The 26,958-nt window shown below is 37.1% G+C and overlaps 1 protein-coding gene and 1 long non-coding RNA gene across 6 annotated transcripts in view; one reads left to right on the top strand and one right to left on the bottom strand.

The window, feature by feature from the left end:
- The window catches only part of ogfrl1 (opioid growth factor receptor-like 1), a 34,231-nt gene extending 28,644 nt beyond the window's left edge, over window positions 1-5,587 (top strand). For 4 of the 5 annotated variants that reach the window (XM_067386341.1, XM_067386342.1, XM_067386345.1 and 1 more), the window contains one exon: window positions 1,074-5,587. In XM_067386341.1, the coding sequence (XP_067242442.1) occupies window positions 1,074-1,569 (496 nt within the window). In that variant the 3' untranslated portion in view covers window positions 1,570-5,587. The remainder of the gene's footprint in view (window positions 1-1,073) is intronic. The other variant, XM_067386343.1, reaches the window with a different exon arrangement.
- A 4,042-nt stretch (window positions 5,588-9,629) lies between these two features.
- Window positions 9,630-26,507, bottom strand: LOC137020075 (uncharacterized). Its single transcript, XR_010895144.1, has 3 exons — window positions 25,936-26,507; window positions 10,628-10,654; window positions 9,630-10,208 (listed from the first exon to the last, which is right to left on the bottom strand). It is a non-coding gene; the product is annotated as an uncharacterized lncRNA (long non-coding RNA).
- Between the last annotated feature and the right edge of the window lie 451 nt (window positions 26,508-26,958).

Below are 26,958 nucleotides of genomic sequence, written 5' to 3'. Positions count from 1 at the left end.
GGTCATGAAACCCCAAAACACTTTTTTTGAGATGTAAACAGATATGTATAGGCTGCACATCATTGAAAACACTAAGGTTACTCATTAATGTTATTCATTAGTGAAAAATAGTAATTTTTGCATTTTTCAGAGCGATTTCTGTCTTCCTGTTTGAAAAGCTGAGTCAGAGCAATGTCACAAAATCTTCATCGTGTACTTTCGAACATGCTGATGTAGATTCTCGACATATATATTCATGACATAAAGCTCATTCAATCCAATCACTGCACTGTAGTATGCATACTACAGTATAATTGCTGTATTATGCATGAGGAAGTATCACTTCTCTCGCCTCAGTCTCTTGTCATTCAGAGACATATCATTGGTGTTCGTTTCCTCAGTGCTACAAACCAATGTGTTTTCCTGAGATGCGACCAGAGCAGAGGTTTGTGTGCATGTGGAGTGTTTTGCTGTAATCTACCAGCACAAATGCAAAATATGTTCGCATGAGATCGCATTACAGCAGAGAATTCAAATGTGCGGCTCATTCTCCTCTGTCTGCTCTAGCTGCGTTCAAATGCGCGAGCCGTATTTTCTTTTTTTCCATGTCAAAACTTATCTGTCAATTCTGCTGTTTACCTATTTCTATTATTTCCGTTGTTGTCGTTATTGTCTCACATCTCAAAAGCGCTTCTCGAGACACTCGCGTTCTACACTGCGCTTTTTTTAAAGCCACTCCTGAGTGCCGCGTCTCGTGTTTTTAGACGCAAAGACGCGTTCTGTGTGAACGGCCCCTAACACTGTCTCCCGTGACTCTTTTGTTTGCTCCTTGTTGTAAGTGTTCATGTGTTTTGGAGGAGGCGTGGCTTTAGAGATGCTCTGAAGGGAGGGTGGGATCTCGCTATTGCTAGCCTCTCTGAAAATGGCATACCCTACCTTAATTATGCTTCGACACTTTTTCCCTATTCCTGACAAAATACAATGACCAAAAATAAAATGTCATAAAATGTTCTTCTTTGTAAACAACCAATATTACAAAATGTTGGGCAATGTGTTAAACATATTTTTTGTACTATGACCTCTTTTCTTTCCAGGTCGCAGCACAACTACTTGCGTATCACTCGCATTTTGAAAAGCCTTGGTGAGCTGGGCTTTGAAAGCTTCAAGCTGCCTCTGGTGCATCTGCTGTTGGAGGAGGCGCTGGTGGAGGGCACATTACCCAACATGCGTCACAGCGCACTGGAATACTTTGTCTACACACTGCGGCAACACGGTCAGAGACGCACCCTACTTCGCTTCGCCCAGCGCCACTACCACCCGCCTGAGAACTTCATCTGGGGGCCACCCAAGAAGAAACGCATTCCGGCCTCTGGATCCACTGGGACAAGAGTGGGAAGAAATGAGGCAGTGGAGAGGAGTGCGGGCAAAGCCAGGTCACCTAGGGAGGGCAGAAATAACTTAGAGAGGGAGGTGGAGGACACGGACGAGAGGAAGAGTGGAGAGTGGAAAACAGCAAAAGGGTCCAAGGTCCTGCAGGAGGGCAGGGGGAGGGTAGATCTAGAAGAATATATTGAGACCATTCCTCTGTAAGAATAGCAAGAGAGGGATTCTGGGAATGCTCAAGTAGCCTAAGCTGAGCTTCAAGTTAGGTAAAGGAATGGCACAGCAATATTATTCCATACTATTGCCTTTTAGAGACTTGCTTAGTGAACAACTTGACTGTTTGACTTTTTTTTTTAAATATGAAGTGTTTTTTCTTAACTCTGAATACTTTTCAAAGTGTTAGCGGATGAATTTCTCTACTGTAATTCCTATTTGCAGCCCTCTGGAGAGTTCTTAGCACATGTACAAGTGTGTGTGTGTGTATATATATATATATATATATATATATAAGTGCTACCTGAGCACATTGTGTGAAATATTGCACTTTTTGTCGATTCAGTCTTCCCCTGTGAGAGAATATTATCTTAGTCTACTCTACAGGCTTTGAGAATAGGCTTTATTTGCTAATCATAAGCCCGACTCTCAGACAGATGTGTCTTTTCTGTGTTTAGAGCTTGCTGTTTCTTGTTATGGATACTCTTAGCTCCTTGTAACAGATCATAATAATGTGTAGTCAGTGTGAATACTTGCAGGAATTTTCAGGTAATTGATCTTCCATGTTTTTATAGGTACGAGTGAGACTTTAATCCAGTTTTCTTAAAAACGTCTTGCAATATAAAGTGCCTCTTCTTTCGTTTGTTACAGCATGTGTGTCGCGCTCTATCATTTTGAGTCTTAAGTAGTGCGCCGTTTGTGGAAAAACAATAAGCAAACGAAATTAAATTTTATGTTTTTTGATGAAACAAAGTATAATCTATCAAATTATGTACATTTTTAATGACACTTGAAAAGATACGTTTTGGTTTGACAGCATTAAATGAGCGTGGTATCGCACATCTCTCCAAGTGTGGGTATCTGCAGGTTGGAATAATGGCCGTGCCTAAAGGTCTTTACAATTGGTCGCGAAAGCTGCCTGTCAGGGTGTGGGGTAGAGTTAGGGGGTATTTTCTGTTGTAGCAATTCACCTTTCGCTACCTTTCAGCAAGCCCATTACTCCGACCTGCAGCTATCCTCCTTGTCTCAATCGCGGTGTGTCAGAGCGTGCGTTAACCGATCTTGTATTTTGATTTACTACTAGTTAAAGCACAAAATAAACATGAATGGGCTTCCAAATGTCGATTGAAAAATGAAGTACAACTTACTAAAATGTATAATTTCTCATGTAATTGGTGAAGAAAGTGGAAAGTGTTCAATTAAACAGCTTGTGAACATGGTAGGCTGCGAAACGTTACATTTACCTCAGGAAAGCCGTTCAATGGCTATAGCGTTAGCTAGCTGGAAAAGTAAAATTATAGTTTATATATGCTCAATATTATAAATAAACTTTATATTTTAAATTAGCCTGTTATTGTCTTAATTATAAGACTGAATTTCCTAATTGTGACCGAAAATGTGAACTCTTTAGACATCATTTTCTCAAAAAAATGATGATTATAGTTATCTCGACGACTGTTTGAAAGATAATGGTAATATTATTAGAAAGCAAAAAAAAATTGCTTTTTCATTTAGTGCATATAATTCAAAACTACTCAAAGTGATGGAGCATATCACATACTGTATGTATGTGTGAGAGTGCTGCCTTTCTCTCATCATACTTAGAGTGTTTATTTGTGGACAATCAGGGCTTTTGATGGTCACTATCCACATAGAATACAAATACATTTTTAAAGCAGATATGAATTAATATGGATTAAGTGTGTATGTTATGTGTGTGTTTGTTCCACACTGATGTACCCAGAGGGCTAGCCATACCTCCACAGCACAGGTGTGTGTGTGTAAATGTTATGGAGTTCTTCCTGTTTTAGTTTAGATCAGCACACAAAAAGAAGTGAAAATTAAGGAAAGACCCCTTTCTTCTGTAATAGTGCAGCTGAAGTCCATCTTCCTTTCTTTCTGATTAAACGAGGAAGGCTCTCTGTCCTCATATTGTTTTTCTCGCTGCCTCTTTCCCTTCTGTCAATATTTAGATTGAGCACACTTTTCTGTTTGCCGTCTAACCTAGGTCGTACCCTGGGGTTCATTAAACCCCGTCTCTGAATGTGTGAGAGTCACATTCTTCTCCATGGTTGTCTTGTCTACTAAGATGCCTTCGTCTGGTTGTTTTTTTTCAATGCAGCACAGATGTGCCTGTAATATCCCACAACCCTGTGCATGTGGTATATGGCAGTTGGTGAAAAGAAAAAAGGCATCTGATGGGGAGACTGAAGTAAATTTATACATAAATGTCTTTCAACTTCTACTAAGATATAAGTATTAAATATTTGCTTGCTTATCTCTTAAGCTCACTTGAATTTGTTCTTGATTTTTAGATGTGAAGTTATAATGCTTTGGAAGCCAGTCTGAAACCAGTTTTTTAGGAGATAGGCTACTTTTATACAAAAACATTTTGCCTTTAAGTCAAGCAACAAGACTTCAGTTTCAGACATAGCTAGTGACTGGGAAACAAAAAGCCATCTTCTCTTTGTCCATCTTGGTTCTAAAAGACTGTTGATTCCACATTTCAGTGTTTCTTGTGCCACAGTTGTTGGAAACAGTTTGACTGGCCCAATGTAAGGCACCATAAGTGTTTTTTTGTTGTTGTCTTTTTTTGTTGGAAGTGATAATTTGTTATCAAAGAAAGTGTGCATTTGGAAGTTCATATTTGGACGTTTATATTGTGGCCTATACTGTATAATAAAGTGCAGCTCTTTGACGAATTGTAAGTGTGTGTGCGTGTAAATGTGGCTACTGAATTTTGATGTTTTGCAAACTTGGCACAACTGCTTTTATGCATCTTTTATTTATTTATTTACATTTAATTCAGTTGATTTCAACTGAATTGAAAGAGGAGAAATGGATGTTACTATTATGACTTTTCAAACATATATGCACTTTGAGAAGATAAATGCAAAAAATTGCTGAATAATAATAAAAAAATTCAAACCACAGGCTTTCCACATTAATTTCATGACCTTTTTTACTTATTACACAACCCATTGACTAATTCAGCATTGTCAAATTATACAAATAAATATAATATAATATAATTACAAATAGAGTATATAATTTAAACTATTTTTAGTTATTTATTTATTTGATAAGGAGCAGTGTGATAAGCAGAGTAAAATACATTTGGCTGGCTGTAAAATGAACCTCTTCATGGTGATACGAGACCCCATAGCTTTTGTGTCCAGATCTATTTGGGTTTGTTTTGCAATAGCAACCGACTAACTGAAGGTCATTGCTTACGTATGTCTTTTCAAAACAATCTCTCAGCTTAAGATAAAGCAGCCCAGTGCGCTGTCTTTGACAGAGGACAAGTTGAATATCACTCCGTCCCCTCCCATAATCCATACCGCTCGGTTGAGAGGATTGTAAAGTCAGTTAAAACTGTGATAAAATCACAGAAGAGCAGTACCATATGGTCTGTTCAGGCAGCCTGGTCCCCGGTGGGCTTAAGGAGCCCGTGTATGCCGTAATCAGCTTGAGCCTTGCTGTTGCTTGTCAAACCGTCAGTGTGTGGGACCGGATTTCCTGACGCACACCTGTGAGTGTGACTTTACCTGCCAGCTCTTCAGTCAGAGAGATGTCAGACACAAACCTGGCCCACCTCTCCTGGTGCGCTCCTGCACATCTTCTCCTGTGGTTTTCTTTGACTACCAACTACATGCTCATGTTCTTTTCACAAACAAAATAGTACCATTATAATGCAATATTTTTGGAGACATGTACCATGGTAATATTGTGGTAATATATGATGGTATGTGAATGTGGTAATAATCCAGCAATGTGGTATAAGTTCTATTTTCCAACTATGGCCATATATTCAAAACTGTTTAAAGTTTGAGGTGGGTAAGAGTTTTTAAAATGTTTTTGAAATCTTTTTTTTGAATCAAGGCTGCATTTATGTGATCAAAAATACAGTAAAAACAGCAATATTATGGAATATTATTACAATAATTATCACATGATCCTTTAGAAATCATTCTAATATACTGATTTACTGCTCAAGATACTATTCTTATTAGTATCAATGTATCAACAGTTGTGCTGCTCAATTTTTATTTTTATTTGTGGAAATATATATATATTTTTTTAGAATTTTAGAATTTTTAGATTTTTTCAGAATTCTTTGATGAATGGAAAATTCAAAAGAACAGCATTTAATTTAAATAGAAATCATTTGTAACATAATTTAATGTCACTTTTGATCAGTTTAATATTTGCTGGTTGCATGTATAAATAATAAAATAATGTAAAAAAAATATGTATCCAAAATACACAAATATTATGTTTTGCATAATGTAACAACATTACAGCTTGAAAATTATGTACAGTAAAATTCTGCTCACAGGTCATTTTTGTGTTGTGACGTGATTATAATTGTAATTTTGGAAATGTTTGTTATGCACTGACAGGGAAGAGGAGAGTCAAAGATCTAAATGCAGCAAAACATTTTTCAAAATGCAAAGATAATCCAAAATGGAACGGGAACAAGGTAATCAGATATGAAAATGCAACAGCTTAACAAACATGCAAAGATAGTAGACTACGGAAACATAGGGTTATACAGTATATACACAAGATAACAAGGGCTAACAAGAGACAGATGAGGGTAATTAATCACTATAGCAACAAACAAGGGAGCTAAGGAAACAAGGCAGACACAGGAAGTGAAACAAGAACAATGCACAGAAAACATCAAAATAAAAGTCAAAAACAAGACAGGAATTGTAACAGTATTATTTCAATTTTATGTAATTGAATATTTAATAATTATGTATTATTTTGTTAAGTATAATTTAACTGAGACACTGTCTTAATTTTGTTTGTTTACTGACTCATTTTGCTTCAGTTAGCAGTTAGTAAAACACTGTGTTTTACTCCAGTACTCTTGCTGTGGTTTGTGTGTGTTAAATGTGCTGAGTGGAAGGCAGCATGGCCTACTGATCAGGAGTGACAGAATGGGGCGGAGGGGTTGTGTGTTGGAGAACGGATACTTCCCATGACTCACTGTTTGTGTGTGTGTGTGTGTGAGTGTGCATGTATCTCTCTTGTTGTGCTGTATAGTGTCATTCAATAAGAAGCTTCAAAGCTTCATACAACTCAAAAAAACAGGCATCAACCCCAGGTCAGGCAAGAACGGATCAGCCAGCGTGTTTAGACGAGGCCTACACAGAGCCCTACCGTTCACATGACCAAAGCAACAGTCTCTGCACCTTACGTGCTGAATATTAAAATAGAAAAAAGTTTTTAAATTGTAATAATATTTCACAATATTACTGTTTTTTGGTATTTGATTAAATAAATGCATTCTTAGTTAGAATAAGAGGCTTATTTCATGCAAAAGCATTACAAATGTTATACCAACCCCAAACATTTGAATGGAATGAGTAGCCTATTTCCCATTTTTTTAATTTTAAATGTGTATATTTGCTCAGTGTGTCAAATTTAGTATCAGACTGACATATTGATTCTAGCTCTCAAAGTTAACAGACTTAAGACTTAAAGGGATAGTTCAGCTAAAAATGAATATTCTGTCATTAATTACTCACCCTCATGTCATTTCAAGCTTTTTAGACTTTCATTCCTCTTTGGAACGCAAATGAAAGTTTTTTTGATGAAATCTGAGAGCTTTCTCTCCTTCCAATTCAAACTTTGACACTTCAAGTTCATAAAGAGATCAGTAAACTAATCCAATTGAGTGGTTTAGTCCAAAAATTCTGAAGATACTCAATCGCTTTATATAATGAACAGATTTAATTTAGGCTTTTACTCACATTTAAACCTTGATCAGCGAACATAAGCAGAAGCTCAACTGAACCTGAATGATGTGCAAGAACAAACCTAATGATTTTTTGGGTGAACTAACCCTTTAAACCCACAAATTTGTGGTTTCATAGGGTCTTAAAGGAGCAATGTTCATATAATCCTGCTGACCGCAATGATAAGTGTATAAGAAGTTTACCTCACCTCTTCCAGCAACTCTATCATCAGCTCTCTCTTTATCTTTAGTAATAACATGTTGAAAATTTGACCTTGAGTCGAGTCTATCTTCTAAGCTCCTCTAATATGAACATGTTTTTTTGCCCCCATCCCTTTCAAACTGTTTTCCTCCCTATTCTATTAAAGACGGGTAATTTATTAATTCCAGGAATATACATGAAATCTGCATTCATGTTATCAGGGGTTATTGCATGCCTACAGGTTTATATGCCTGTCCATTACAGTTAGCTATCATGACTGTGGTTGCAGGGTTGGTAGTGTCATATATCTAGTGCAGATGGGTTTACACAGGTCTAGGGACTGTCCGTATCACAGTATTTGAATTTTGCCCAGCTGAAAAATATGGGTGACTTCCTCTTTTAGTCTCTCTCTTTCTGTCATCTTCACTGGAGCTGAACTTCTAAACACTATAGATGTATTGTAAATGAAAGTCATATGATACAGTTTTGATACTCAAGGGGTGCTAAACCTGGGTTCACAACCTTACCTAATTTATTTTTAAATGTAATGTTTTGCCACAGTTTTCATTTATTGAAAGTTTTATTCAAACTCCACTTATAATCTAAAGGGGTATGAATCGGTGTGATGCTTATGCATGTTTTACCAAAAGCTCAATTTCTGTGTATACTCTCATCCAATATAGATAGAACTGTTTGTGTTCTCACTTTGATTCCCCATTGGGATGAGGGTAACTTGAAACCCCAGATGTTGTTTGAGGGCAACTTATGTTTTCTGTAAAGAGGAAGTGCTGATAGGACTCATAGCAGTGCGTGTAATGAAACGGCCAGTTATGTCAACTCAATTCTTCGCTGTTAGCAGCCGTGTGGCTTCAGATGACCTTCCTTTAGCCGTGAAATGACAAAGAGTATTTATGCCTTTGTCCAGGATGTTACCCAGCTATTACACAGCTGTTCCCATCAAGCTTAATACTCGGCGTGTGCACTGTGTACTTCAAAAAACGTGAGTCACACTTTGGCAGAAAGCACTTACATAGAGTCTTACATCTTGGTTAATTCCCTGTGTACGTTGAGGTTTGTGCATTGACCCCCACCAATATATACACTACAGTTCAAAAGTTTGGAGTTAGTAAGATATTTTTAATGTTTTTGAAATTAGGCTCACCAAGGCTGCATTTATTTGATCAAAAATACAGTAAAAACAGTAATTTTGCGTAATATTATTACATTTTAAAATAACTGTTTTCTATTTGAATATATTTTAAATGTAATTTATTCCTGTGATGGCAAAGCTGCATTCTCAGTAGTCATTACTCCAGTCTTCTGTCACATGATCCTTCAGAAATCATTCTGATAATTTGGTGCTCAAGTAATATCTTATTATTTTTAAAGTTGAAAACTCTTGTGCTTGTTTTTGAGGAAACGGATAAATTCTTTGATGAATACAGTTTAAAAGAACAAAATTTATTTGAAATAGAAATCTTTTGTAACATTATACTGTAAAGTCTATACTTTCGCACACATTAATGCACCTTTGCTGAATTATTAATTTCTTTCACACACACACACACACACACGCACACACACACACACACACACACACACACACACACACACACACACACACACACACACACACACACACACACACACACACACACACAGATGCACGCACACATGAAATATCTCACTGACCCCAAACTCTTCAATTGAAATATAAATTGTAAAATATATGTAGTATTTCTGTTTGCAGGTTTAAATTCGATTTGAAATCCCATATTTTTTGTTTCCCATTCCATTTAATTGCAATTCTACCATTTTCTTCCCCTCTTTAATGGAACTTTTAAACTTAAACTATGTGTATTTCAGCGATGACATTACAAAAAAATCAAGTAAATAAGATTTTACAAGGTCATCTTACAAGGTCAAATGAGCTGGGTAGTTCCACACATACTGTATGTATTATATTGAAACGTTTTATATATATATATATATATATATATATATATATATATATATATATATATATATATATATATATATATACAAAGTCGCTGCTTTTGTCACAGTTCAGTATTTTTCTGTTGCTAGTTTGTAGTGCTGAGAGCAAATAAACTCTGAACACAATGAAATGTTTCAGTTCCTTGTGTGGTCGAGAGTGTTAACATCCCCCGAAACTAAGTATTACTATACATACAAAAACTAAATATGTGGTTTCGACTGACTGTCGTCATGTTGAGTCAACGAGGAAACATTTTGCTGAGGTGGAATATGACGGATCAAAAAGAGGCCACAGTACAACAATAACAGAAGAGTCAGATTTAACAAGTCAGCTGTTTATTAAACAAGGAACATCAGTCACAGAACATTCCTCCCGACGTGTTCATTGCGGACAGTGCATTTACTATGATAATGTTGTGTTTACTTTACATATAACACATACATACCAATTTGCTTGCTTCAACTTCCCATTGCTGTGCCACTTGTGGGGCGAGATTATTGTTTGAAACATTTGAAAGGGACTTGCTGTAAGGATCTTATAGAATTCAGTTTAAAGAGCATGACAAGAAGGGAAAAAGTGAAACTAATAATGAATGATGTCCTTGTTGTCATACTTTAGTTGTTTTGACTCCTCCACTTGACAGGAAGAGCTTGATCATAGGGTGTCAGTTGGTTTGAACATTTCTAGAGCAGGAAAATGCACTGTCGTGTGAATGAGGTCAAAATTTCACTAAACTGGATAAGTGATGGTAACTAAAACCATTTGAGGAAACCGATTGCCTTAAACCATTTAAGTTTTAAATCCAATAAGTATGAGTACTGTAAATTCACATACATTAAGTTAAATTCACTTATATTTTAGTGTTTGTTTAGTCAATTATAAACTCAACTTAAAGATTTTAAGTTTATTCCACTCATTCATTTTTAAATCAAGTCATAAAAAATATATAGCTACTTAAATGGTTTGAGGAAACTGATCGCCTTAAATGGTTTAAGTTCATCACACTCAAAGTAATGAAGTTACATAAGAATAAGCAAAAACTAACACTGGTACAAAGCAATGACGACAGAACAGGAGCTATTTTTCACTTTGTTGTACTTACCATAATTTCAAATATAGCCATCGAAACCTGTGACAAAAAAAAAAAAATAATTAAATATATATTTTTTAAAAAGTGCTGTCAATCATTTAAAACGCTAATTTTATAAGTTTGCAAATAATGCAAGTTTTATAAATTTGTGTGTGAAACTTGTAGAAGAATGTTACTTTGGTTGTTTACAGTATGGATTGTTTTTAAAAGAGTTTTTAATAAACAATGTTAATGCTAAAATATATGTTTAATATGAGTAAAATGAATACATCTCTGGTTTGGTGTCATTGAATTAGGGACACATAAGAAAAGCAAAGGTTGTTAAAAAGAAAAACGTAGAATATGCCTACAAGTTTTGTAGTTAAACATTTTTCAAACAATTGGCTAGTGAACAGAAGCATTTTTGTCTTCTCTCCTTCCAAGCAATGTGTGAAGCATTAGGCATTTTCTGGAGTTAGTCTGCCACCTAGTGGCCCAGTATGAGAGATGCTTAAGTTATGACATCACCAAGCAAAAGTGGATAAAGGTCATTGCAGTAGAAGAGAATGGTAACCAAAACATGGCTAGGCGTGTACACAGATAACTTGAGAGCACTGGATGTTGTGCATATCTGTATGGAGTTGGGTTTAGCTTTCATGAAAGCAGTCCTAACATATTTGTCAAAGGAAGCAAGAGGAGAGCCGCCCATCGGAAGGGTGCCTTTCTCTGTTCCTTAGTGGGTATAAATAGTCACTTCCTCTCAGGCAATTCCATCGGCAGCTCTGTCTGGGTGGAGGCACTTGCAGTTGAACAGAGGGGTCAGAAAGCTTCAAAGAGACATAGAGTTCAGCCTGAACGTCTTGATGACAGGCCACTCACCCTCAGAGCCCTTACAATGCTCACAATGGAGTTCACTTCCTGTGTGCGTTACAAAGCTCCCATATCCACTTCAAAATCTAGCCACAAAGTCCAGGAAGTACATACTTTACATACGGTTTGCACACAATGTATATACGTTTATAATGATCAGGGCCGTGCACCTTTCAAAACTGAATTAAGGATGCAATAATGTTGGCTGGAAAGTGTAAAAAATAGTTTAAGTCTTGAGATTAAAGGTTTTTTATGCCTTAAAGATGGACAGACAGATGATGATAGATAGATAGATAGATAGATAGATAGATAGATAGATAGATAGATAGATAGATAGATAGATAGATGATAGATTCTTCATTTCTGAACTTTGCACAACCCTGATAATGCTAAAAAGCCACAAAGATTTTAAGTAAAAGTAACATACTGCCAACAAGTGAACCCAATCAGTACCCTTAAGTTAGGTGATTGCTACCTGCTCCATTGATTGTAGTTCCAGTGAATTTCAAAGTGCAATTTCAGGTCTACTGCAACTCAAAATGGAGAACATCTCAACAACTTTATAAATAAGTTTTTCTCCTCCATAGTGGAGCCGTAGTGAGCTGTGGCGTTCCTGAGCCAGAGAGCGCAAACATCCCACTCCCGGCCTCGGGCTGGGCTCCAGCTGAGAGTGTAGGATGTTTACACTCCCTGAAGCTCATATGGGTTCCCAAGTCAGGCTGGGATGGAGCGATCTGGCAATTCCTTCATTGCAAAGAATTCTTGACCAAAGCATACCTGAATATTGTGTTTCGTCAATGCAAATACAAGCACTATGCTTAAGCAGGGTTATTATCGTTTTCAGTTTAGTTCCTATTTCTATTTTTTTATTTATCTACTTTACTTTTATTTCTGTCTTTTCAGTAAATTTTTATTCAGTTTTATTATTATTTTAAGAGTTTACAAATACAAAGTTCTGGCATGAAACTCTAGATGGCGCTGGCTGATAGGTCCTTAACTCATTTAGTAGATCACATCATTATCTACATAGCACAGCTGATTGGTTGCTGTGGTATCAGCGGCCAATAAGCTTGCTGCTCAATCATTCAAATACTTGGTATTGTTTACTGTTAGCAGTCTGCAGTGCAGTTTCAGAAACCCTCCACCTTCCCCAGCTCCACCTGTATAGATCTGCTACAGGGTTTATTTCATGTTATATGTGCAGAAGCACAGGGGTGTCGCCAGAACATATAGAATGGGGGGCATTTGGTTTTCATAGGGGGGGCGCACATTTTTATAATCTGAGAAACAGATAACATCCCGTATTTTTATTAATGAAATAGACTTCTAATGAAATAAAGTTCTATATTACTAAAAAACACAAGATAGTTGATCAAATTAGACCGAACTATACCAAAAACTAAACCCTTTTGCATTATGGCAATATACTTTGCAAACATGAGGCACAGAAGCTTTTCAATTCCTTGAACAACACAATAATAAAAACGATACAAATAACAGTAAAAATATTATTGATGTGTAACAAAGACTTTGTGTGTACTCACCGTTAAAATAGTTGAATAGTCTCCAAGTGATACTAGTCATTTATAAATAAGGCCTAATCATGTTTTAAGTTCCGTTTTGTGTAATAATGCGTTAAATATGAATTTTGGGTAGTGCTGAGGGTGAACCAACTCCAGGGTAAGGAGATGCGATTCCCATTTAAAAACACATTTAAACAGATGAAATAGTTTTAACTTACTTGTCACATCACAACCTACATATTCCAACATAAACACTGCTGATTATTTGTTAATAAAGTGTTTACGTTTACAAATCACTGTTAATTTTAACAGATTACACACGCGGGATTTGACAGAATGTGCGCAAAAGACGCTCCCTTTATAATCACTAAAAATCTCACTCATCTTAGTTCATTGCGATCTCAAGAATTTCTGTAACAATAAATTAAACTGACTGCATAATTACATAACTATTTACATAATTGTTTGTTATAACAATTGTTGGCATTGTTTGCCAGCGTCCACAACTCAGAACTCAGAGTCCACTCACCGCTCAAAATGAGTTTTCGTTCAGTGCTGAGTTGCACCTCTGATTGGTCAATGCGTTCCAGAAATCAACAGATTTGTTTGTGATTGGCTACATTGCTTAGCGCTGCAAGAACGCGTTTTAAAGCCTTGTCGTTCTTCAGAGCGCAAACACAGATACACACTGGATCGTTTGCCAAATATGTTTCGCCAATATGCTAATATTAACTGATCCTAGATCAGTAGTTATGTGCAATTTTTCCATCTAAAAGCAATCAGAAGCAGCAGCAGGCAGGCAGTGGTTTGAGTGAGAAAACAGTCTCAAGTCCATGGCCAGCCTTACACACACTCCGCCTAATTTCTATTTCTGAAGATAATGTTTTATTTAAAGTTACCGTTGTAGAGTGTTCCTTTGAGCTGCTGAATGCTGCATGATTTCATCATGAAATATGTGAATGGCCAGATCTACAGAAATAAGGGTTTTGCTCTCAATCTGAAGTTTGCTGAATGACTATACGATTAGGGGGGCACGTTGTGTCATCTGGGGGGGCACTGCTCCCTAATGTCCCCCCTTAGTGACGGGCCTGCAGCAGCAGCAGCAGCATGTCTTACATGCTCACAGCAATGTCTGTGAATGTACTGGCAGTTGCAAGTCTCTGTACTTACTCTGCAGCGTAGCAAGACCAAATACATTACATTGCCATATCCATTGCCATGCCAATCCCTTCGAGAGTTGTCATGATGACAGAATTTTATTTACTTGTAAACTTATTTACTTGTTATTTCTTTAGTTACTCTTTTAGGGCTGCCAAAGAAGATGTGCTAACTGGCATCATTTTAAAGCGTTAAATATTTCAGCACAGTCTGGTGTTACTACTCGTGTATCAAAAACAAACATTTTTGACCATATTTTTATTTTGTATTTTAGTTGTTTCCAGTTATGTTAGTTATAGTTCTCATTAATGATAAAGCTGTGCATGTACAACAAACTGTTTTAAAAAGAGAACCACGAGTTAAATTCATAGAATATCAAAGGAAATGAGATCATTGCCAATGAATGAGGAGCGGTGGATGAGAGTATGTCACTGCCGTGCCTTTCAGGAATCTGGACATGCCAGACATTAGTCTTTGAGATAATCTAACCGCTCTATTAATAGAGACACATTCCTCACCCTGCAGCCTACCGGTACTCTTAGGGTAGAGGAACTGCGGGGAGAGTTTGTTTGTGCGAGTAAATAGAATGTGAGGGGTCCGGAGTCGATGTCCTAAGGGACAGAGGAGAGGCGGAGACACTGGACGCTCTCACGGACCAGCGTCATCCGAGGAGCCTCTGCATCGCTCCTGGCCCCTGTCCAGGATCCCTAGCCCACCCTCCCGAAAGCAGCAACCCCTCCTCCCTCCTGAGGATGTGGCCGCTCCCAGCCCCTCTGAACTGGCTTGAATGGGAGCTTTTCACATTCTTCAGTCCCCCTTTCTCTTATTGGACAAGAAGGCTCTCTTTCTGCCCCCTCTCTCTATGTCTTCACTGAATCTTCTGGGAAAAGTCATCAGACTTGGTGCCAGCCTATGGGTATAAAGAGGGGTGGAGGACAAGAAACACACAGAGAAAGAGTGATTGAGTTTACCAGGAAGGGGAACAAGAGGGGACAGAGCGATTAAACTGGTGGGGCTGGAAAAAGACAAGAAAGATTTTATAAAAGGCTTAGTGAATGCAGGCACACAAAGCTGAAAGATTGCAACATAGACGCTATTGTAATAAGTAAATGTACAGTGTTCTTCCATTTTTTGTTCTAAAACAGTTTTTTTCTCCCAAAATATTTACATTCTAGCATTCTAGTTAGTGACTGTGGCCTTCTGGAATGCATTAGACATGATTTGGAAGCAAAAACTTATGACAGTCTGTCACTTTAACAATAGTAGTCTACATTTAACAGAAAATTTGCATCATTTTTGATAAATTGTTTAAATATCTTAAACTAAGAAAGACTTTCAAATATTTTTAAGTATTAATTTGCCAATCTTAGTGTCTTTGCTCAGCATTTTAATGGAAAATTTAAATACAAAATACCCATTTACATCTTATTCAGCACAGTTTATCACTACCCCATTTTTATTGAAGAACAAAGTACTTTGTAAATATTCAATTATAAACACTGTTAGAAACTATCAAAACTGATTCACATCATCAGCTTTTTAGGATAGAGTTAAGTGTGTCAAATAAGAGAGACATATAAAATGACTGAGAACCACTGCTATAAAGAAACAATAAGAGGAAGATAAGAATGTCATTTTTGAATGACATTAAGTTTTATTTCTTTATTTATTAATTATTGTATTTTACTTTATCACATTAAAGGTGTCCCTGAGGACTGTCTCACCCCTAGGACAGGGTGTCTGCAGGGTCAACCGAAGAGAGCTGTCCAGAGTGCTGAAACTGGGTGCTCATTAAATCTGTCATTTTGATTAAGTGATAACCAACTAAAGCAAGAAACCCTTGATAACATATGAGCAAAATGTCATAGACCAGTAAAATCAAGTCTTCATCCCTGCTCCTGGGGACCCACTTGCTGTGTCCCAATTCAGAGGCTGCATCCTTCGAAGGACGCAGACTTCAAAGGCCACACCTTCAAAGTCCGCTAAGGTCAAACCAAGTGTTGTTAAATGGGAGGGTATAGCCTACAGAGGATCGTTCTTTTCGCCTAACAACTGTGACAGCTGCCGTTGACGAGTGGCAGTAACTTTTGCACTGGACTTTTTTAAAAGTTATATTTAACTGTCTGAAAACAAAACAGGGTTCACAACTTGTCTAAATATGTTTACCTTGGTCTATTTATGTACATAATAAATATAATAAATAATAAACTATATAAAATAGCATCTTAGTAAGATATAAGTCAGCATTTGAAGCGCTTTAAATTTTTTATTTTTACATTTGTATTCAAATTGAAAGCCAATACTTGCATTTAAAAGTGTAATCCAGCAATTTATCTAAAAAAAAAAAAAAAAAAAAAAAAATTCTGTTGTCACTAGCGCGCATTTAATTTTGGGGTAGGCTAGGCTGCAAAGGATCCATCTATTGTATCCCTCATTACCTGGGAAATGAAGGATGGATTTGGAGGCCATATTTGAAGGAACCTTCAAATTGGGACAGCCTTCGTCATGCCGCTGTGATGCAATCGGCCTTCGAATATGAGCTTCAAAGGATGCAGCCTCTGAATCGGGACACAGCTACTGTCCTGCAGAGTTCAGCTTCAACCCTAATCACACCTGAACCAGCTAATCAAGGTCTTTACGACTGTTTAAAAAATAACATCACTGCAAATAAACTTTGCAGGACAGAGGGTCTCCAAGAGCAGGGTTAAAGAAGACCTAGGTCACGTGTGTCAAACTTCTATTAATCCTGAAGATCATGGCTGAATCTAAAAATCGCTCATTCCCTCAAATAGGGCATTATTTGAGAAGACAGCCATTTGTAGGGGTGTCCGAATCCATAGTAGTGGACATTATCAAGTGCACTCATTCTATCCTACATTGCACCACAATAACGAGTGTAATTCGCTCACTTGTTTTCATTCACTACTGTATTATCGGACTAACGTAGGGAATAGTGATTGAGGGTTTAGGGGGCAATTTCGGATTCAGCCCTTGACTACCTGGGTCATGTGTCTTGATGGGGGTTCATGTGGGTTGGAGCTAAACTGTGCTGGACAGAGCTAAGTTTGACACCCCTGACTAAGTCATAGACTTCATCCATTAATTTTTGTATAGTAACAGACTGAATTTGAAGGTGATGTAGGTAATTTTTTCAGGAAACTGAAACTCGTTTGACAACATCCATTATTTTTGGTGAGGCAGAAATTATACATTTCACTTTTAAAGGTATATAAAATGGTAGACATCCAGGACTACAGACAACAGATGCTATCAACAGAGCGTAAATAACCTGTTTTTTTTAACCAAATGTTTTATTTAATAAATAAAACAAACATCTTTTTTTTTCAGCATACAGAGCTTAAAAGTACTGGTATTTGACAACCAATAACACAACCATAACAGTGTGTTTTGTTTTACCAATAGGCTCATTGGAAAAATGTGCCTCTTTCTGCAAAACTTCAGAATATACAATATACCTTTATTGTACTAAAACAGTGTTATTAAAAGATCAAATTTAGTATAAAAATGATTGAAGATGCATACTAAATACAGGCGAGCAGATGAACCCAGAATAAGAATGCAACATGCTAAATGGTTAAGCGGTTTCTTTATAATGGTTTTATTTGATTGATTGATTGTAACATGAAACTGCGCATTGTGTTTTTATTCTGGGTTTATCTGCTTTCGTGTACATATACATCATTAATAAGGTGTATACTAAATTTGGTCTTTTAATATCAGTCTACTTAGCACAAACCTGGTAAAAATGACTTGGGGGGACAATGGAGGAAAGCCTTGATTTGCCCTCCTGGTGGGTGTTCCTTTAAGGGTTTGACGTCACGTGAAAACTATGAATAACTGCCATGAACTTTTGTTCCTTTTCACATGATTTATGATTATAGGGGCAGACTGTCGATTGATAAAGACTTATTTTGCCCTGTTTCTTGCACAATACTATGTTATGACCTTAAAACACTCAAAATTTTGATGTTTGCATTACACAACCAGCTCCAAATGTAGTAAACTTACTAAAATGGCATGGTTGCATCAGAAAATGCTTTTTTATCTCACATTAGCTTTTAACACTATAAGAAATGTCACCACAAGCATGTATAAGCTTGGGTTGTTTTTTTACATTTACAGTGTTAACAGAAGAGTAAATTTTCTCCACTGAAAAACATCATAAAGACTACTCAAAACTACTACACTCCAAACATGGTTCACAATACTAAAAATACAGGTCTCAACTTGAATAATGCATCTGTAGTGATGTTAATGTTTAAGATAAGCATTTAGCAGTGTTGTCCGATATTTTGCAAAGCTTGTAGTCTGAATATAAGAAATGGTCAAACAAAGAGCAAAATCCTAAATATTAGACAGTGTTAATGTATCAATTGGTTCAGTGACTGGACTTTGTAGGCTTGAAAGTTTTCACTTTGCTGACCCAAAGCTGTTCTTCAGGATCACATTTCTGTGCTTTTCATTGCTTGCCCTGTGGGAGCCTTCATGCAGGAGGTGGGAAAGCGAGAGTCCTCTGCTCTCTGTATCTGTGATACAGGCCTTTGAAACTCTGAGAAGGAGTGACCCAGAGCAGGGGCAGCTCAGCTAATCTAGGTCTTAGCGCTCCGCAGGTGTTGGGGCTGAATGTGTTTTACATGACTGAATGTGTTAATCTGACACAAATGGCAACCCTTGGCTTCTGATGTTGACATTCAGCCTCTGGAGACAGTGCTCGCTCTCGCCAGAGCCCGTGAAGCAGACCCTCAGCCTGATTCGCTCTCAAACCACTGTTTGCTCTTTACATGCCACAGAGGGATCCATTTCAGCCCGTCTCAGTTCACGGAGCTACGCTATTGCAGCTGCCGTGATCGAAAGCAACATGGCTGAAACAGTCAGCTGTTGATGTAGTTTACTGTTTTGTGTATATGATAAAAACACAGGAAGGTGTGAAAACCTTTCATAGTTTACTGTCAGAGGTGGCTTAGTGTCACGTACCTCACGTGAATTGTGGTTCACATAATTCTGGTGAAGAACTGGTGAAGAACTACGCATTTTGATATATATATATATATATATATATATATTCTGCAATATACATTGTACAGTTTCTTTTAATAAACTTTGCAACCCATAATAAATTAACCTAAAAAGCCAAATGTTCTTTACCAGCATCAAATCACACAGGCAGTTATACACGACTTAAAATAATCACATTTTGGCAAGTATAATATATATTTCTGCTAATAAATAGTTTTCTTTGTACTAATTAAATGCCTCAAACAAATATCTTTAAAATATATTAAGAATAAATAAATCCTGTGTGACAGATATAAATAAAATTCTCTGTCCCAAATCTTATAAATTGTTGGCCTATCTGTTTTAAGCTTACTATTTTCACAGTGCTTTCCAGTTTTGTGTATAATGTGCATCAGATGGACAGTGAATGGACATCAGGTGGCTCATCAGACAGTGGGACTAGAAGTAATTGGACCTCAACTATCTGAACATTAAAATCAGATGGTTTGCTCCAGTGGGTGTGTCCATGTTCTCCTGCTGCAGTTTTCCGGGTGAGAGTAACAGCAGTTGGCTGCTGCAAACATCCGACTGAAAGCTCCATCTTAAGCACCAGCTTCCAGTCAAGGATGTTTACAGTAGCCCGTACTGCCAGCTGTTTTTTGCCCACGCAGACATCACCTAAACCTGACACTGACTGTAACCCTAATACACTGAAATTTGTACCATTGCTGATACAAAAACTTGACAAGCACAGCTAAAAACTTTGATTTACTTTATGAGACTGTGGACTTCAGAGGCCTACACTCCTACCTCTGTGTCCATGGAGAGACAGTCATTCCGGCAAGGTTTGGCTCACCTTGTGACACTATGAGGGCTGGTAACCATGACAGAAGAGAAATGTCATATTTACATTGAAAACATTGGAAACTCAGCGGCTGCAGTTTGTTTTGCCATGACCCTCCCACAAAGAGCCAATCTGATGAAGCTTCACATGCAACATATCCCTGCTGACTGCAAACATCTCCTAAACACAAACACTAGAGCAGCTTCCTGCCAACCCCCTCCAATCACAAAGCGTCCATCTCTGTTTACTCTTTAAACGAAGCTGTTAGGACCCCTGTGTTGTGAGGGCTGAGATGGCAGATTTCCTCAAGACCGTCTCAACTCCCTTCAGAACTAGACTCAGCTCTGAGAGGATTGACCTCTGTAAGCCCATTACACATGGAACGCCAACTTAAAACTCAAAATCAATAAATCAGCATCATTTTCTGTCATCAGTTGTACTTTCCTATCAATGTTTCCACTCAACTGGCCTCTAAAACTGGAAATGTGTGTAAGTGAGAATAGCTGCGTGTCTACTTTGACAAAGTGACAAAGGGAATTTGGAATGAGTCTCTTCTCTCTCTCATGCTTCTTTTCTCTGGAAGGAATCGATTTCTGCAGAAAGCCCTATGCATTCAGAAACTGATTTTCAGTTAGGGAAATGTTCTGTTTAAGATATTAATTGATTTACTAAATGTGTTGCATCATTCATTGACATTTAGAAAATATATTTACCTGTTTCTGTATCTTTTGTATTTGGTGTGTAGCACCAAAGTGAACTGAACATTTTTGTGTTGTTTGTATATATTATTAAACTCTTTTCAAAATTAGCCATGCATGCTTAAGTGACGTTACATTATAATCAAAATTATTATAAAAATATTTATAATGCATAATTTTTTTATTATTTATATTTTAATAAAATATTTTATTTTTCCATAATGCATATTTTTATCATGTAGCTATTCTTGTTAAAAATATAACAACAATTAAAAAACATAGCTGTTATTGAACATAAAAATAATTAGTATTGTATCAGTTGTAGAAGCATTTTTACATAAGGTCTCAGCCTTTTGGACTCCACTACTGAGGCCTACATTTTACTCTCCAGCTTGTGTCTTAAGTGTATTATCTAAACAACTCTGGCTAAATGGAGTAGGACTAGACTATATAAAAGCCTTCCGTTTTTGGAGCATTACATGTATCTGCCTTCAAAATCTAAAATATGCATATACAGATTTGTGTGTATAAATTCAATTTGTTGCATGCATCCCCATGACATCCTATCTACATAGCAGCAGTCACCAGCATTACTGTAAGATAAATAACAGGTTGCTAATGAGACATGGCTCAAAGTGTGTGTGCGACTGCGCTTAACAGTGTGTTGAGACTGTGCATAGGGTCTGATCTGCAGTGCAGGTGCACAATTCTGGATAAATTGAGAATAACGGTTTTTAGTTTTTAAATAGAGATCACGATTCTCCCACGATTTTGAATACGCAACTAAACAAAACATGCAATTTACCACAGGTTATGATAAAATGTTAACTGCTGTCTATTTAAAAATGTTTACTTAATTCGAATTAATTATTTTTTCAAAATCGGTTTGAATCAATGATTCAATGTCTCGCTTGTTTCATTATTGGATGAATCAGCGTTTTTGAACAAATCTCTTGAATGATTCAATGACAAATCATTTTTTTAAGAGTCAGTTGTCGCCACCTAGTGGCGTAACAGTGTAACGATACAATCATTATTCATTATAGCGCCATGTTACTTTCAAAAGGTGATTTGCTCTATTTTGTTGGCTACCGTAGACATTAGTGTTTATATCCAAACTATAAACTTTTATCTCAGTACTTCTGTATTAAGATGAATATTTGTAACACAGAAATAATGATACTGTGTGGTTGAAAAGACTGTTTGTGAACCTATACATGATAACTGCAGTCTCTGGATCAGTGGCAGCACCAACGCAGCTTTTAATGTTCCGATGTGATTTTGTCAAAGGATTAATAGACACAGGAGAATCGCTGTAATTTAGGAATAAGATCACATGGGTGTCTGAATCGAGAACGCAATCTTTTCACGATTAATCAGAGTGCACTGACTCTGGTGAAACTCCCATGGTCCCATATCCCTCCCAGCGTTCAGGTCATGGCGGGAACAAAGCAAACTTTATCAGACCACAGCAATCCCACATTCCGCAGATTCTTAGCACTTGGCAACCGCATAGCATGTAGTAAGGCAGAGACGTAGGGAGAGGGAATTGGGGGAAGGGGTGGAGAGCAAGGAAAGAGAGCGAGACTAAATGAAAAAAGGAAGGGATCTGGCTGTAAGTCCGAAGACACACGGCCTCCACCCAAACAAGGCCTCTGATCACATTGTTATTGGCTATGGTACTGTTCACCCTGGTTTTACAGTTACATTACCATTAGCTTTGTTTTAGTTTTTGATGGGGCACAAGCAGCAGTCTTGGTTTATTTGATGCCCACATATAGCCAAAAAAGTCCCTTAAGTTATCAAATATTTGGAACATATTAAAATAATATAAAAAAAAATAGTCATGACCCCTTTAAATAGTCCAAATATATATATGAAAATTGTACGGCTTCCTCTTAATAAGATGACTGTTAGTCGACAAGAGGAGGCTTAGTTGACTAAATTTTAATTAGCCAGTAAGTGGCAGAAAAAAAAAAAAAAAAAAAAAAAAAAACTCCACAGGAATTGGAAACAGAGAAAATCCAAAGTAGACAAACTCATGTTCTTTTTTCATAATATGAGAAGACTCAGATTGGAGGAAAAAATCATGACATGAGTCAGGTATAGGCTTATTGTCCATATAGCTTTAGTGTTTCAGATGCTGCTATATATTTTATTTATTAGTTTTTCTATAGTAGGCCTAATGTTTATTTTTTTTGTTTTCATTCGATGTTAAGGCTTCTTTTTGTACAGTCATTTGCGATAATAACTCTTTACATAATGCACAGGAAAAATGTTTTGAGTGATATGAGGGTGGGTGGATGATGTGAGCATGATTGGACTGACCAATCTTAGGCACGTAAATGAGATTTATGCAACAACATTTTACACTTTTTAACTTTAAATAGTCAATTAACATACTTATCACAGGTACAAATACAGTCAATTATTTTCTTTAAGTTCCAAACTCAACACCAGGACTTCTGACAGCTGTTATGAACTGAATCTGTCTTGTGAGTTTGCCTATATGATATTTGCCATATTATGCTACTAACACAAACACAATATATTCCCAGACAAGTCAAAGTCAAAGCAAGGTCACAAAGATCAGAACAAAAATGTCACACATTCAGCTACCTCTTCATCTTTTCTCTTTCTGTCTGAGAACTCAATAAAGCAGAACCTTCTAAAATAAACCTGAATACATTGGTCCTGATGGCTGGGATTTTCTGATCGCCCTGTTCTCCCTGATACTGTGAAAATACCACCCTTGTGAGCGGCACTCTGATTTCCCCTAGATCAAGGGCCTCATCAAAGCATTCCTTCCCTAATGCTGACTTAAACTGCATTTCTCATGATGGCAAATGCCCTATGGGACAAACTCGTGTGGAGCAGATGAGGTTAAGCCAATGTCTAGAATCCTACTCTTGAATTTAACAGTAAGCGCAACTTGTTACCTATTCAACACATTTGTCAAGTCAGTCTGATTCAGAGGGCATTCGTTATGCATTTGTTCTTCAAATAATTGAATTAAGTCTACACTAACAAATAAAAATATAGGATAAAATGGAAAAAAAACTACAGAGACTACAGAAACTACAGTGTTTCTTATAGTTTAAACACACACACACACAAAAACACTGTCCAGTTTCTATTTTAATGGAATGCACTTGAGATGTGAGAAAACATATTGATTTTTTACTTGTTTCACACAGAATCACTTGTTTCCATTCACTGGCATTGCTTTAACTTTCTCTCCTTTTTTTTTTTTCCAGGAACCCAAAACTGCCCGAAGGAGAATCAGATGAGCGAAGGCCTCTCTGACCTTGTTGAAGGTCACACTCCTTTGCACTCAACGGGCAGTTAAACACAGCTTGCTGATTCCAGGCACGAAACTCACAGCAAGAGAACAAGTCATCTGTGTCACCAGAACACTTATTAACAGAAAACGCTAAGTTCGCTAACTCTCAGAGGTCAACAGGAAGACATGCCACCCGACACTCTACCGGCTGCTTTGCGTCACTGAATTAGAATCTATAAAAGAAACTTATTTAATGTGTTAAATGCAATAATGAAGGGTTTAATGAAAGGGTCTCAACACATTGTCCTCCATTGGCTCATGCCAACCCACCCAACCACAATGCCAACGCATGAGGCTGAGGGACACAACATCTGGTTTTTAAATAAGCTTTGTGCACTAATGAAAGAGCAAGGTTACTTTGATAGGATTTTTCACTGATGCATAAAAAATAACTAAAGTAATGCACTGAGGCACAGATGAGACTGCAAGATAAGAAGGAACTGCTGGCCTACATATTCTTGCAACTGTTCAAAGACTAAAGACCCATTCACACCAAGGATGATAACTAACTAACTAACTATAATGATAATTATAATTATAACAAGAAATTTTGAAACTTAGTTATATTTAGGTATTATCATCCTTGGTTCATTATAATTTACATCACAACTATAACAATTAACGACACAGTGGAACAATATGGAATCAATTCCAGAATGTTTTTTCCAGCTGAACGATGAACAATAAAAACACTGACGGACAAACCGAATCCATAAGCAATTAAAGCTAAATTATTATAAAGTTATAATAAACAAAACGTTACCGTCTGTTGGTGTGGGCACTAATATAGTTATCATTATAGTTATCTTCTTGGTGTGAATAGGCCTTAAATGCAACAGCACACATGACAAAAAATCTAATTAAATTAAATGTAATTAATTAACTGCTTTGGATAAAGGTGGCTACCTGACTACTTTGTGCATTTAAGGTATTTCCACAAATCTATTCAAATACAAAAAAATTCATCTATAATCAATTACATGTTTGATTATTCAAATGTGCTGATATCACTCCACTTCTGTGTTCATGGCATTCCCGAGCAGAGTTACCTGTAACTTTTTATTTTGTTTAAAGCTGTGCATCTGATTTTTTTTTCTCTCAAACAGACCTTTAATTTTTTCAAGGATAAATACGAGGCTGTGAGGAACAGAAGTACAGTGTGTTTAATGTATTTGCACACTGTAGTTTAACAACATGTAAGTTGTTCAGCTGACGGAACATCCTTCCAAAAAAGACTTTCAGTAGACAAAAAGTAATCTAGTAGCCTACTTTGTGGTCTGTCCCTCACATTATTAAATTCAATATGGCGTCTGCCCTGACTAAAGCCAATGGAAGCGAAGTTTTGTGATTTCACCTGAACAGAGCAGCAGTTGTTGAAGGTGAGAGTCGATGTTTTCTCTCTCTCTAAGCGGGTTTCCATCACTACTAAGCAGAAAATGGAAAACCCGGACAGAGAACCTCTGACCGAGAGAGGAAATATCTCACTCCGCTCCACTCATACACACCGCTCCAGGACGGCTTTTACTGTTTGAGTTGATTGGCGACACATGATTGGCAGAGAAGACATATGTAGAAACCGGGAAATTACAATATTAATTACTTGATACTGTATCTTAATTATTGAAACCATCTGCCTGTAGTATTGTTAATCAGCACAAGTGTGGGGCGTGGTGCTTACAGACGAAGAAGATTGTTGAAATTCATCTCCTGTCCATATCATATTGCTTAAATCGATTAAATGCATATATTGTAGCTTACTTTTCATAACTTTTTGTCATAACGGAGCCATTTCCTGGACATTTGACACTACTATGCAGACTTGCACTGCCTGCATAAGTATTTCTTTTTAAAATAAATCACTTAACGCAGCATATGAACTGACCACTCACCGAAGTTACAGTCAGAGTGTCTGTATTTTCAAAGAAAGATCCGTCCAATGAAGTTTCTTTCACAAACTTCTTCGCAGATGTCTGTGACTTTTCCTCCGGCGCTGACAGCAAAGATGCCTAGTGAGAAACCGTATAAATGTCCAGAAAGGATGTCAGCTCCACTTCGACTGATAATCGCCGCGTTCTTCGTCTTCTTAATGAATTCATCATGTCTTCAACTTCACGAAAACCCGTCCTCAAGTCATTTTAAAAGTTCTGGGCCAAAGCAGACATGTACAATGTATTTGCATAAGCTGCTGGGAACCGCCACAAGTGCGTAATTACGTAATTATCGCACGCGACGCGACAAAAATAGAAATCGACCGTTATAATCAACTGATATTATAGTGGTTTCGTTGAAGTTTTGTAGCGTTGCGTCGCTCTTTTACAATGTAGACACGGCGTTAGAGTCTATAATAAAGCTTTGTAAGATGGCAACTGTAAGAAAAGGGGCTGCTTGACTTCTTCGTCCGAGCGCACTGTAAAGCTGTCACCCTCTCCGGGCAATCTGTCACTCCTGACTTTTTCTATGCGGATTCCTTCGCTTCGGCCCGCCCTTTTCTGTCATCGCTGTCGAGTGCTGACCAATCAGCAGTCGAAGCGCTCTCATCCATGATGGTGCCAGCTTTTACATTCACTGTATGACCTCTTGACCGCAGTACTTTTCAGTTTTCTTAGTTTATTTTATTTTCCTCCATAGCCATTTGAATATTTTTGTTTAATACAAATCTGCTGTATTATGAATTGATTTATGTAAGTTAATTTAAAATTGACGCATTGCTACTGATTCTGTACCAAACCCTATACTTGAATAATTTTATTTCTCTCTTTCTCTCTCTCTTTTTTTTTTTTTTTTAAATCTCTCTGGATATCCGTTGGCTTTTTACATCAGTGTATTGTATATATTCACATTAATGGATTGTTTATATTGATAATCAAAATTACTCAAAAATTCAACATGCCATCCAAAACGCTTGGAAGGTT

The sequence above is a fragment of the Chanodichthys erythropterus genome, chromosome 5, assembly GCF_024489055.1.
Source record: "Chanodichthys erythropterus isolate Z2021 chromosome 5, ASM2448905v1, whole genome shotgun sequence".
NCBI classification, from domain to species: domain Eukaryota; kingdom Metazoa; phylum Chordata; class Actinopteri; order Cypriniformes; family Xenocyprididae; genus Chanodichthys; species Chanodichthys erythropterus.
Note: the sequence above shows the minus strand (reverse complement) of the source record. Positions and strands in the feature narration are given on the sequence as shown.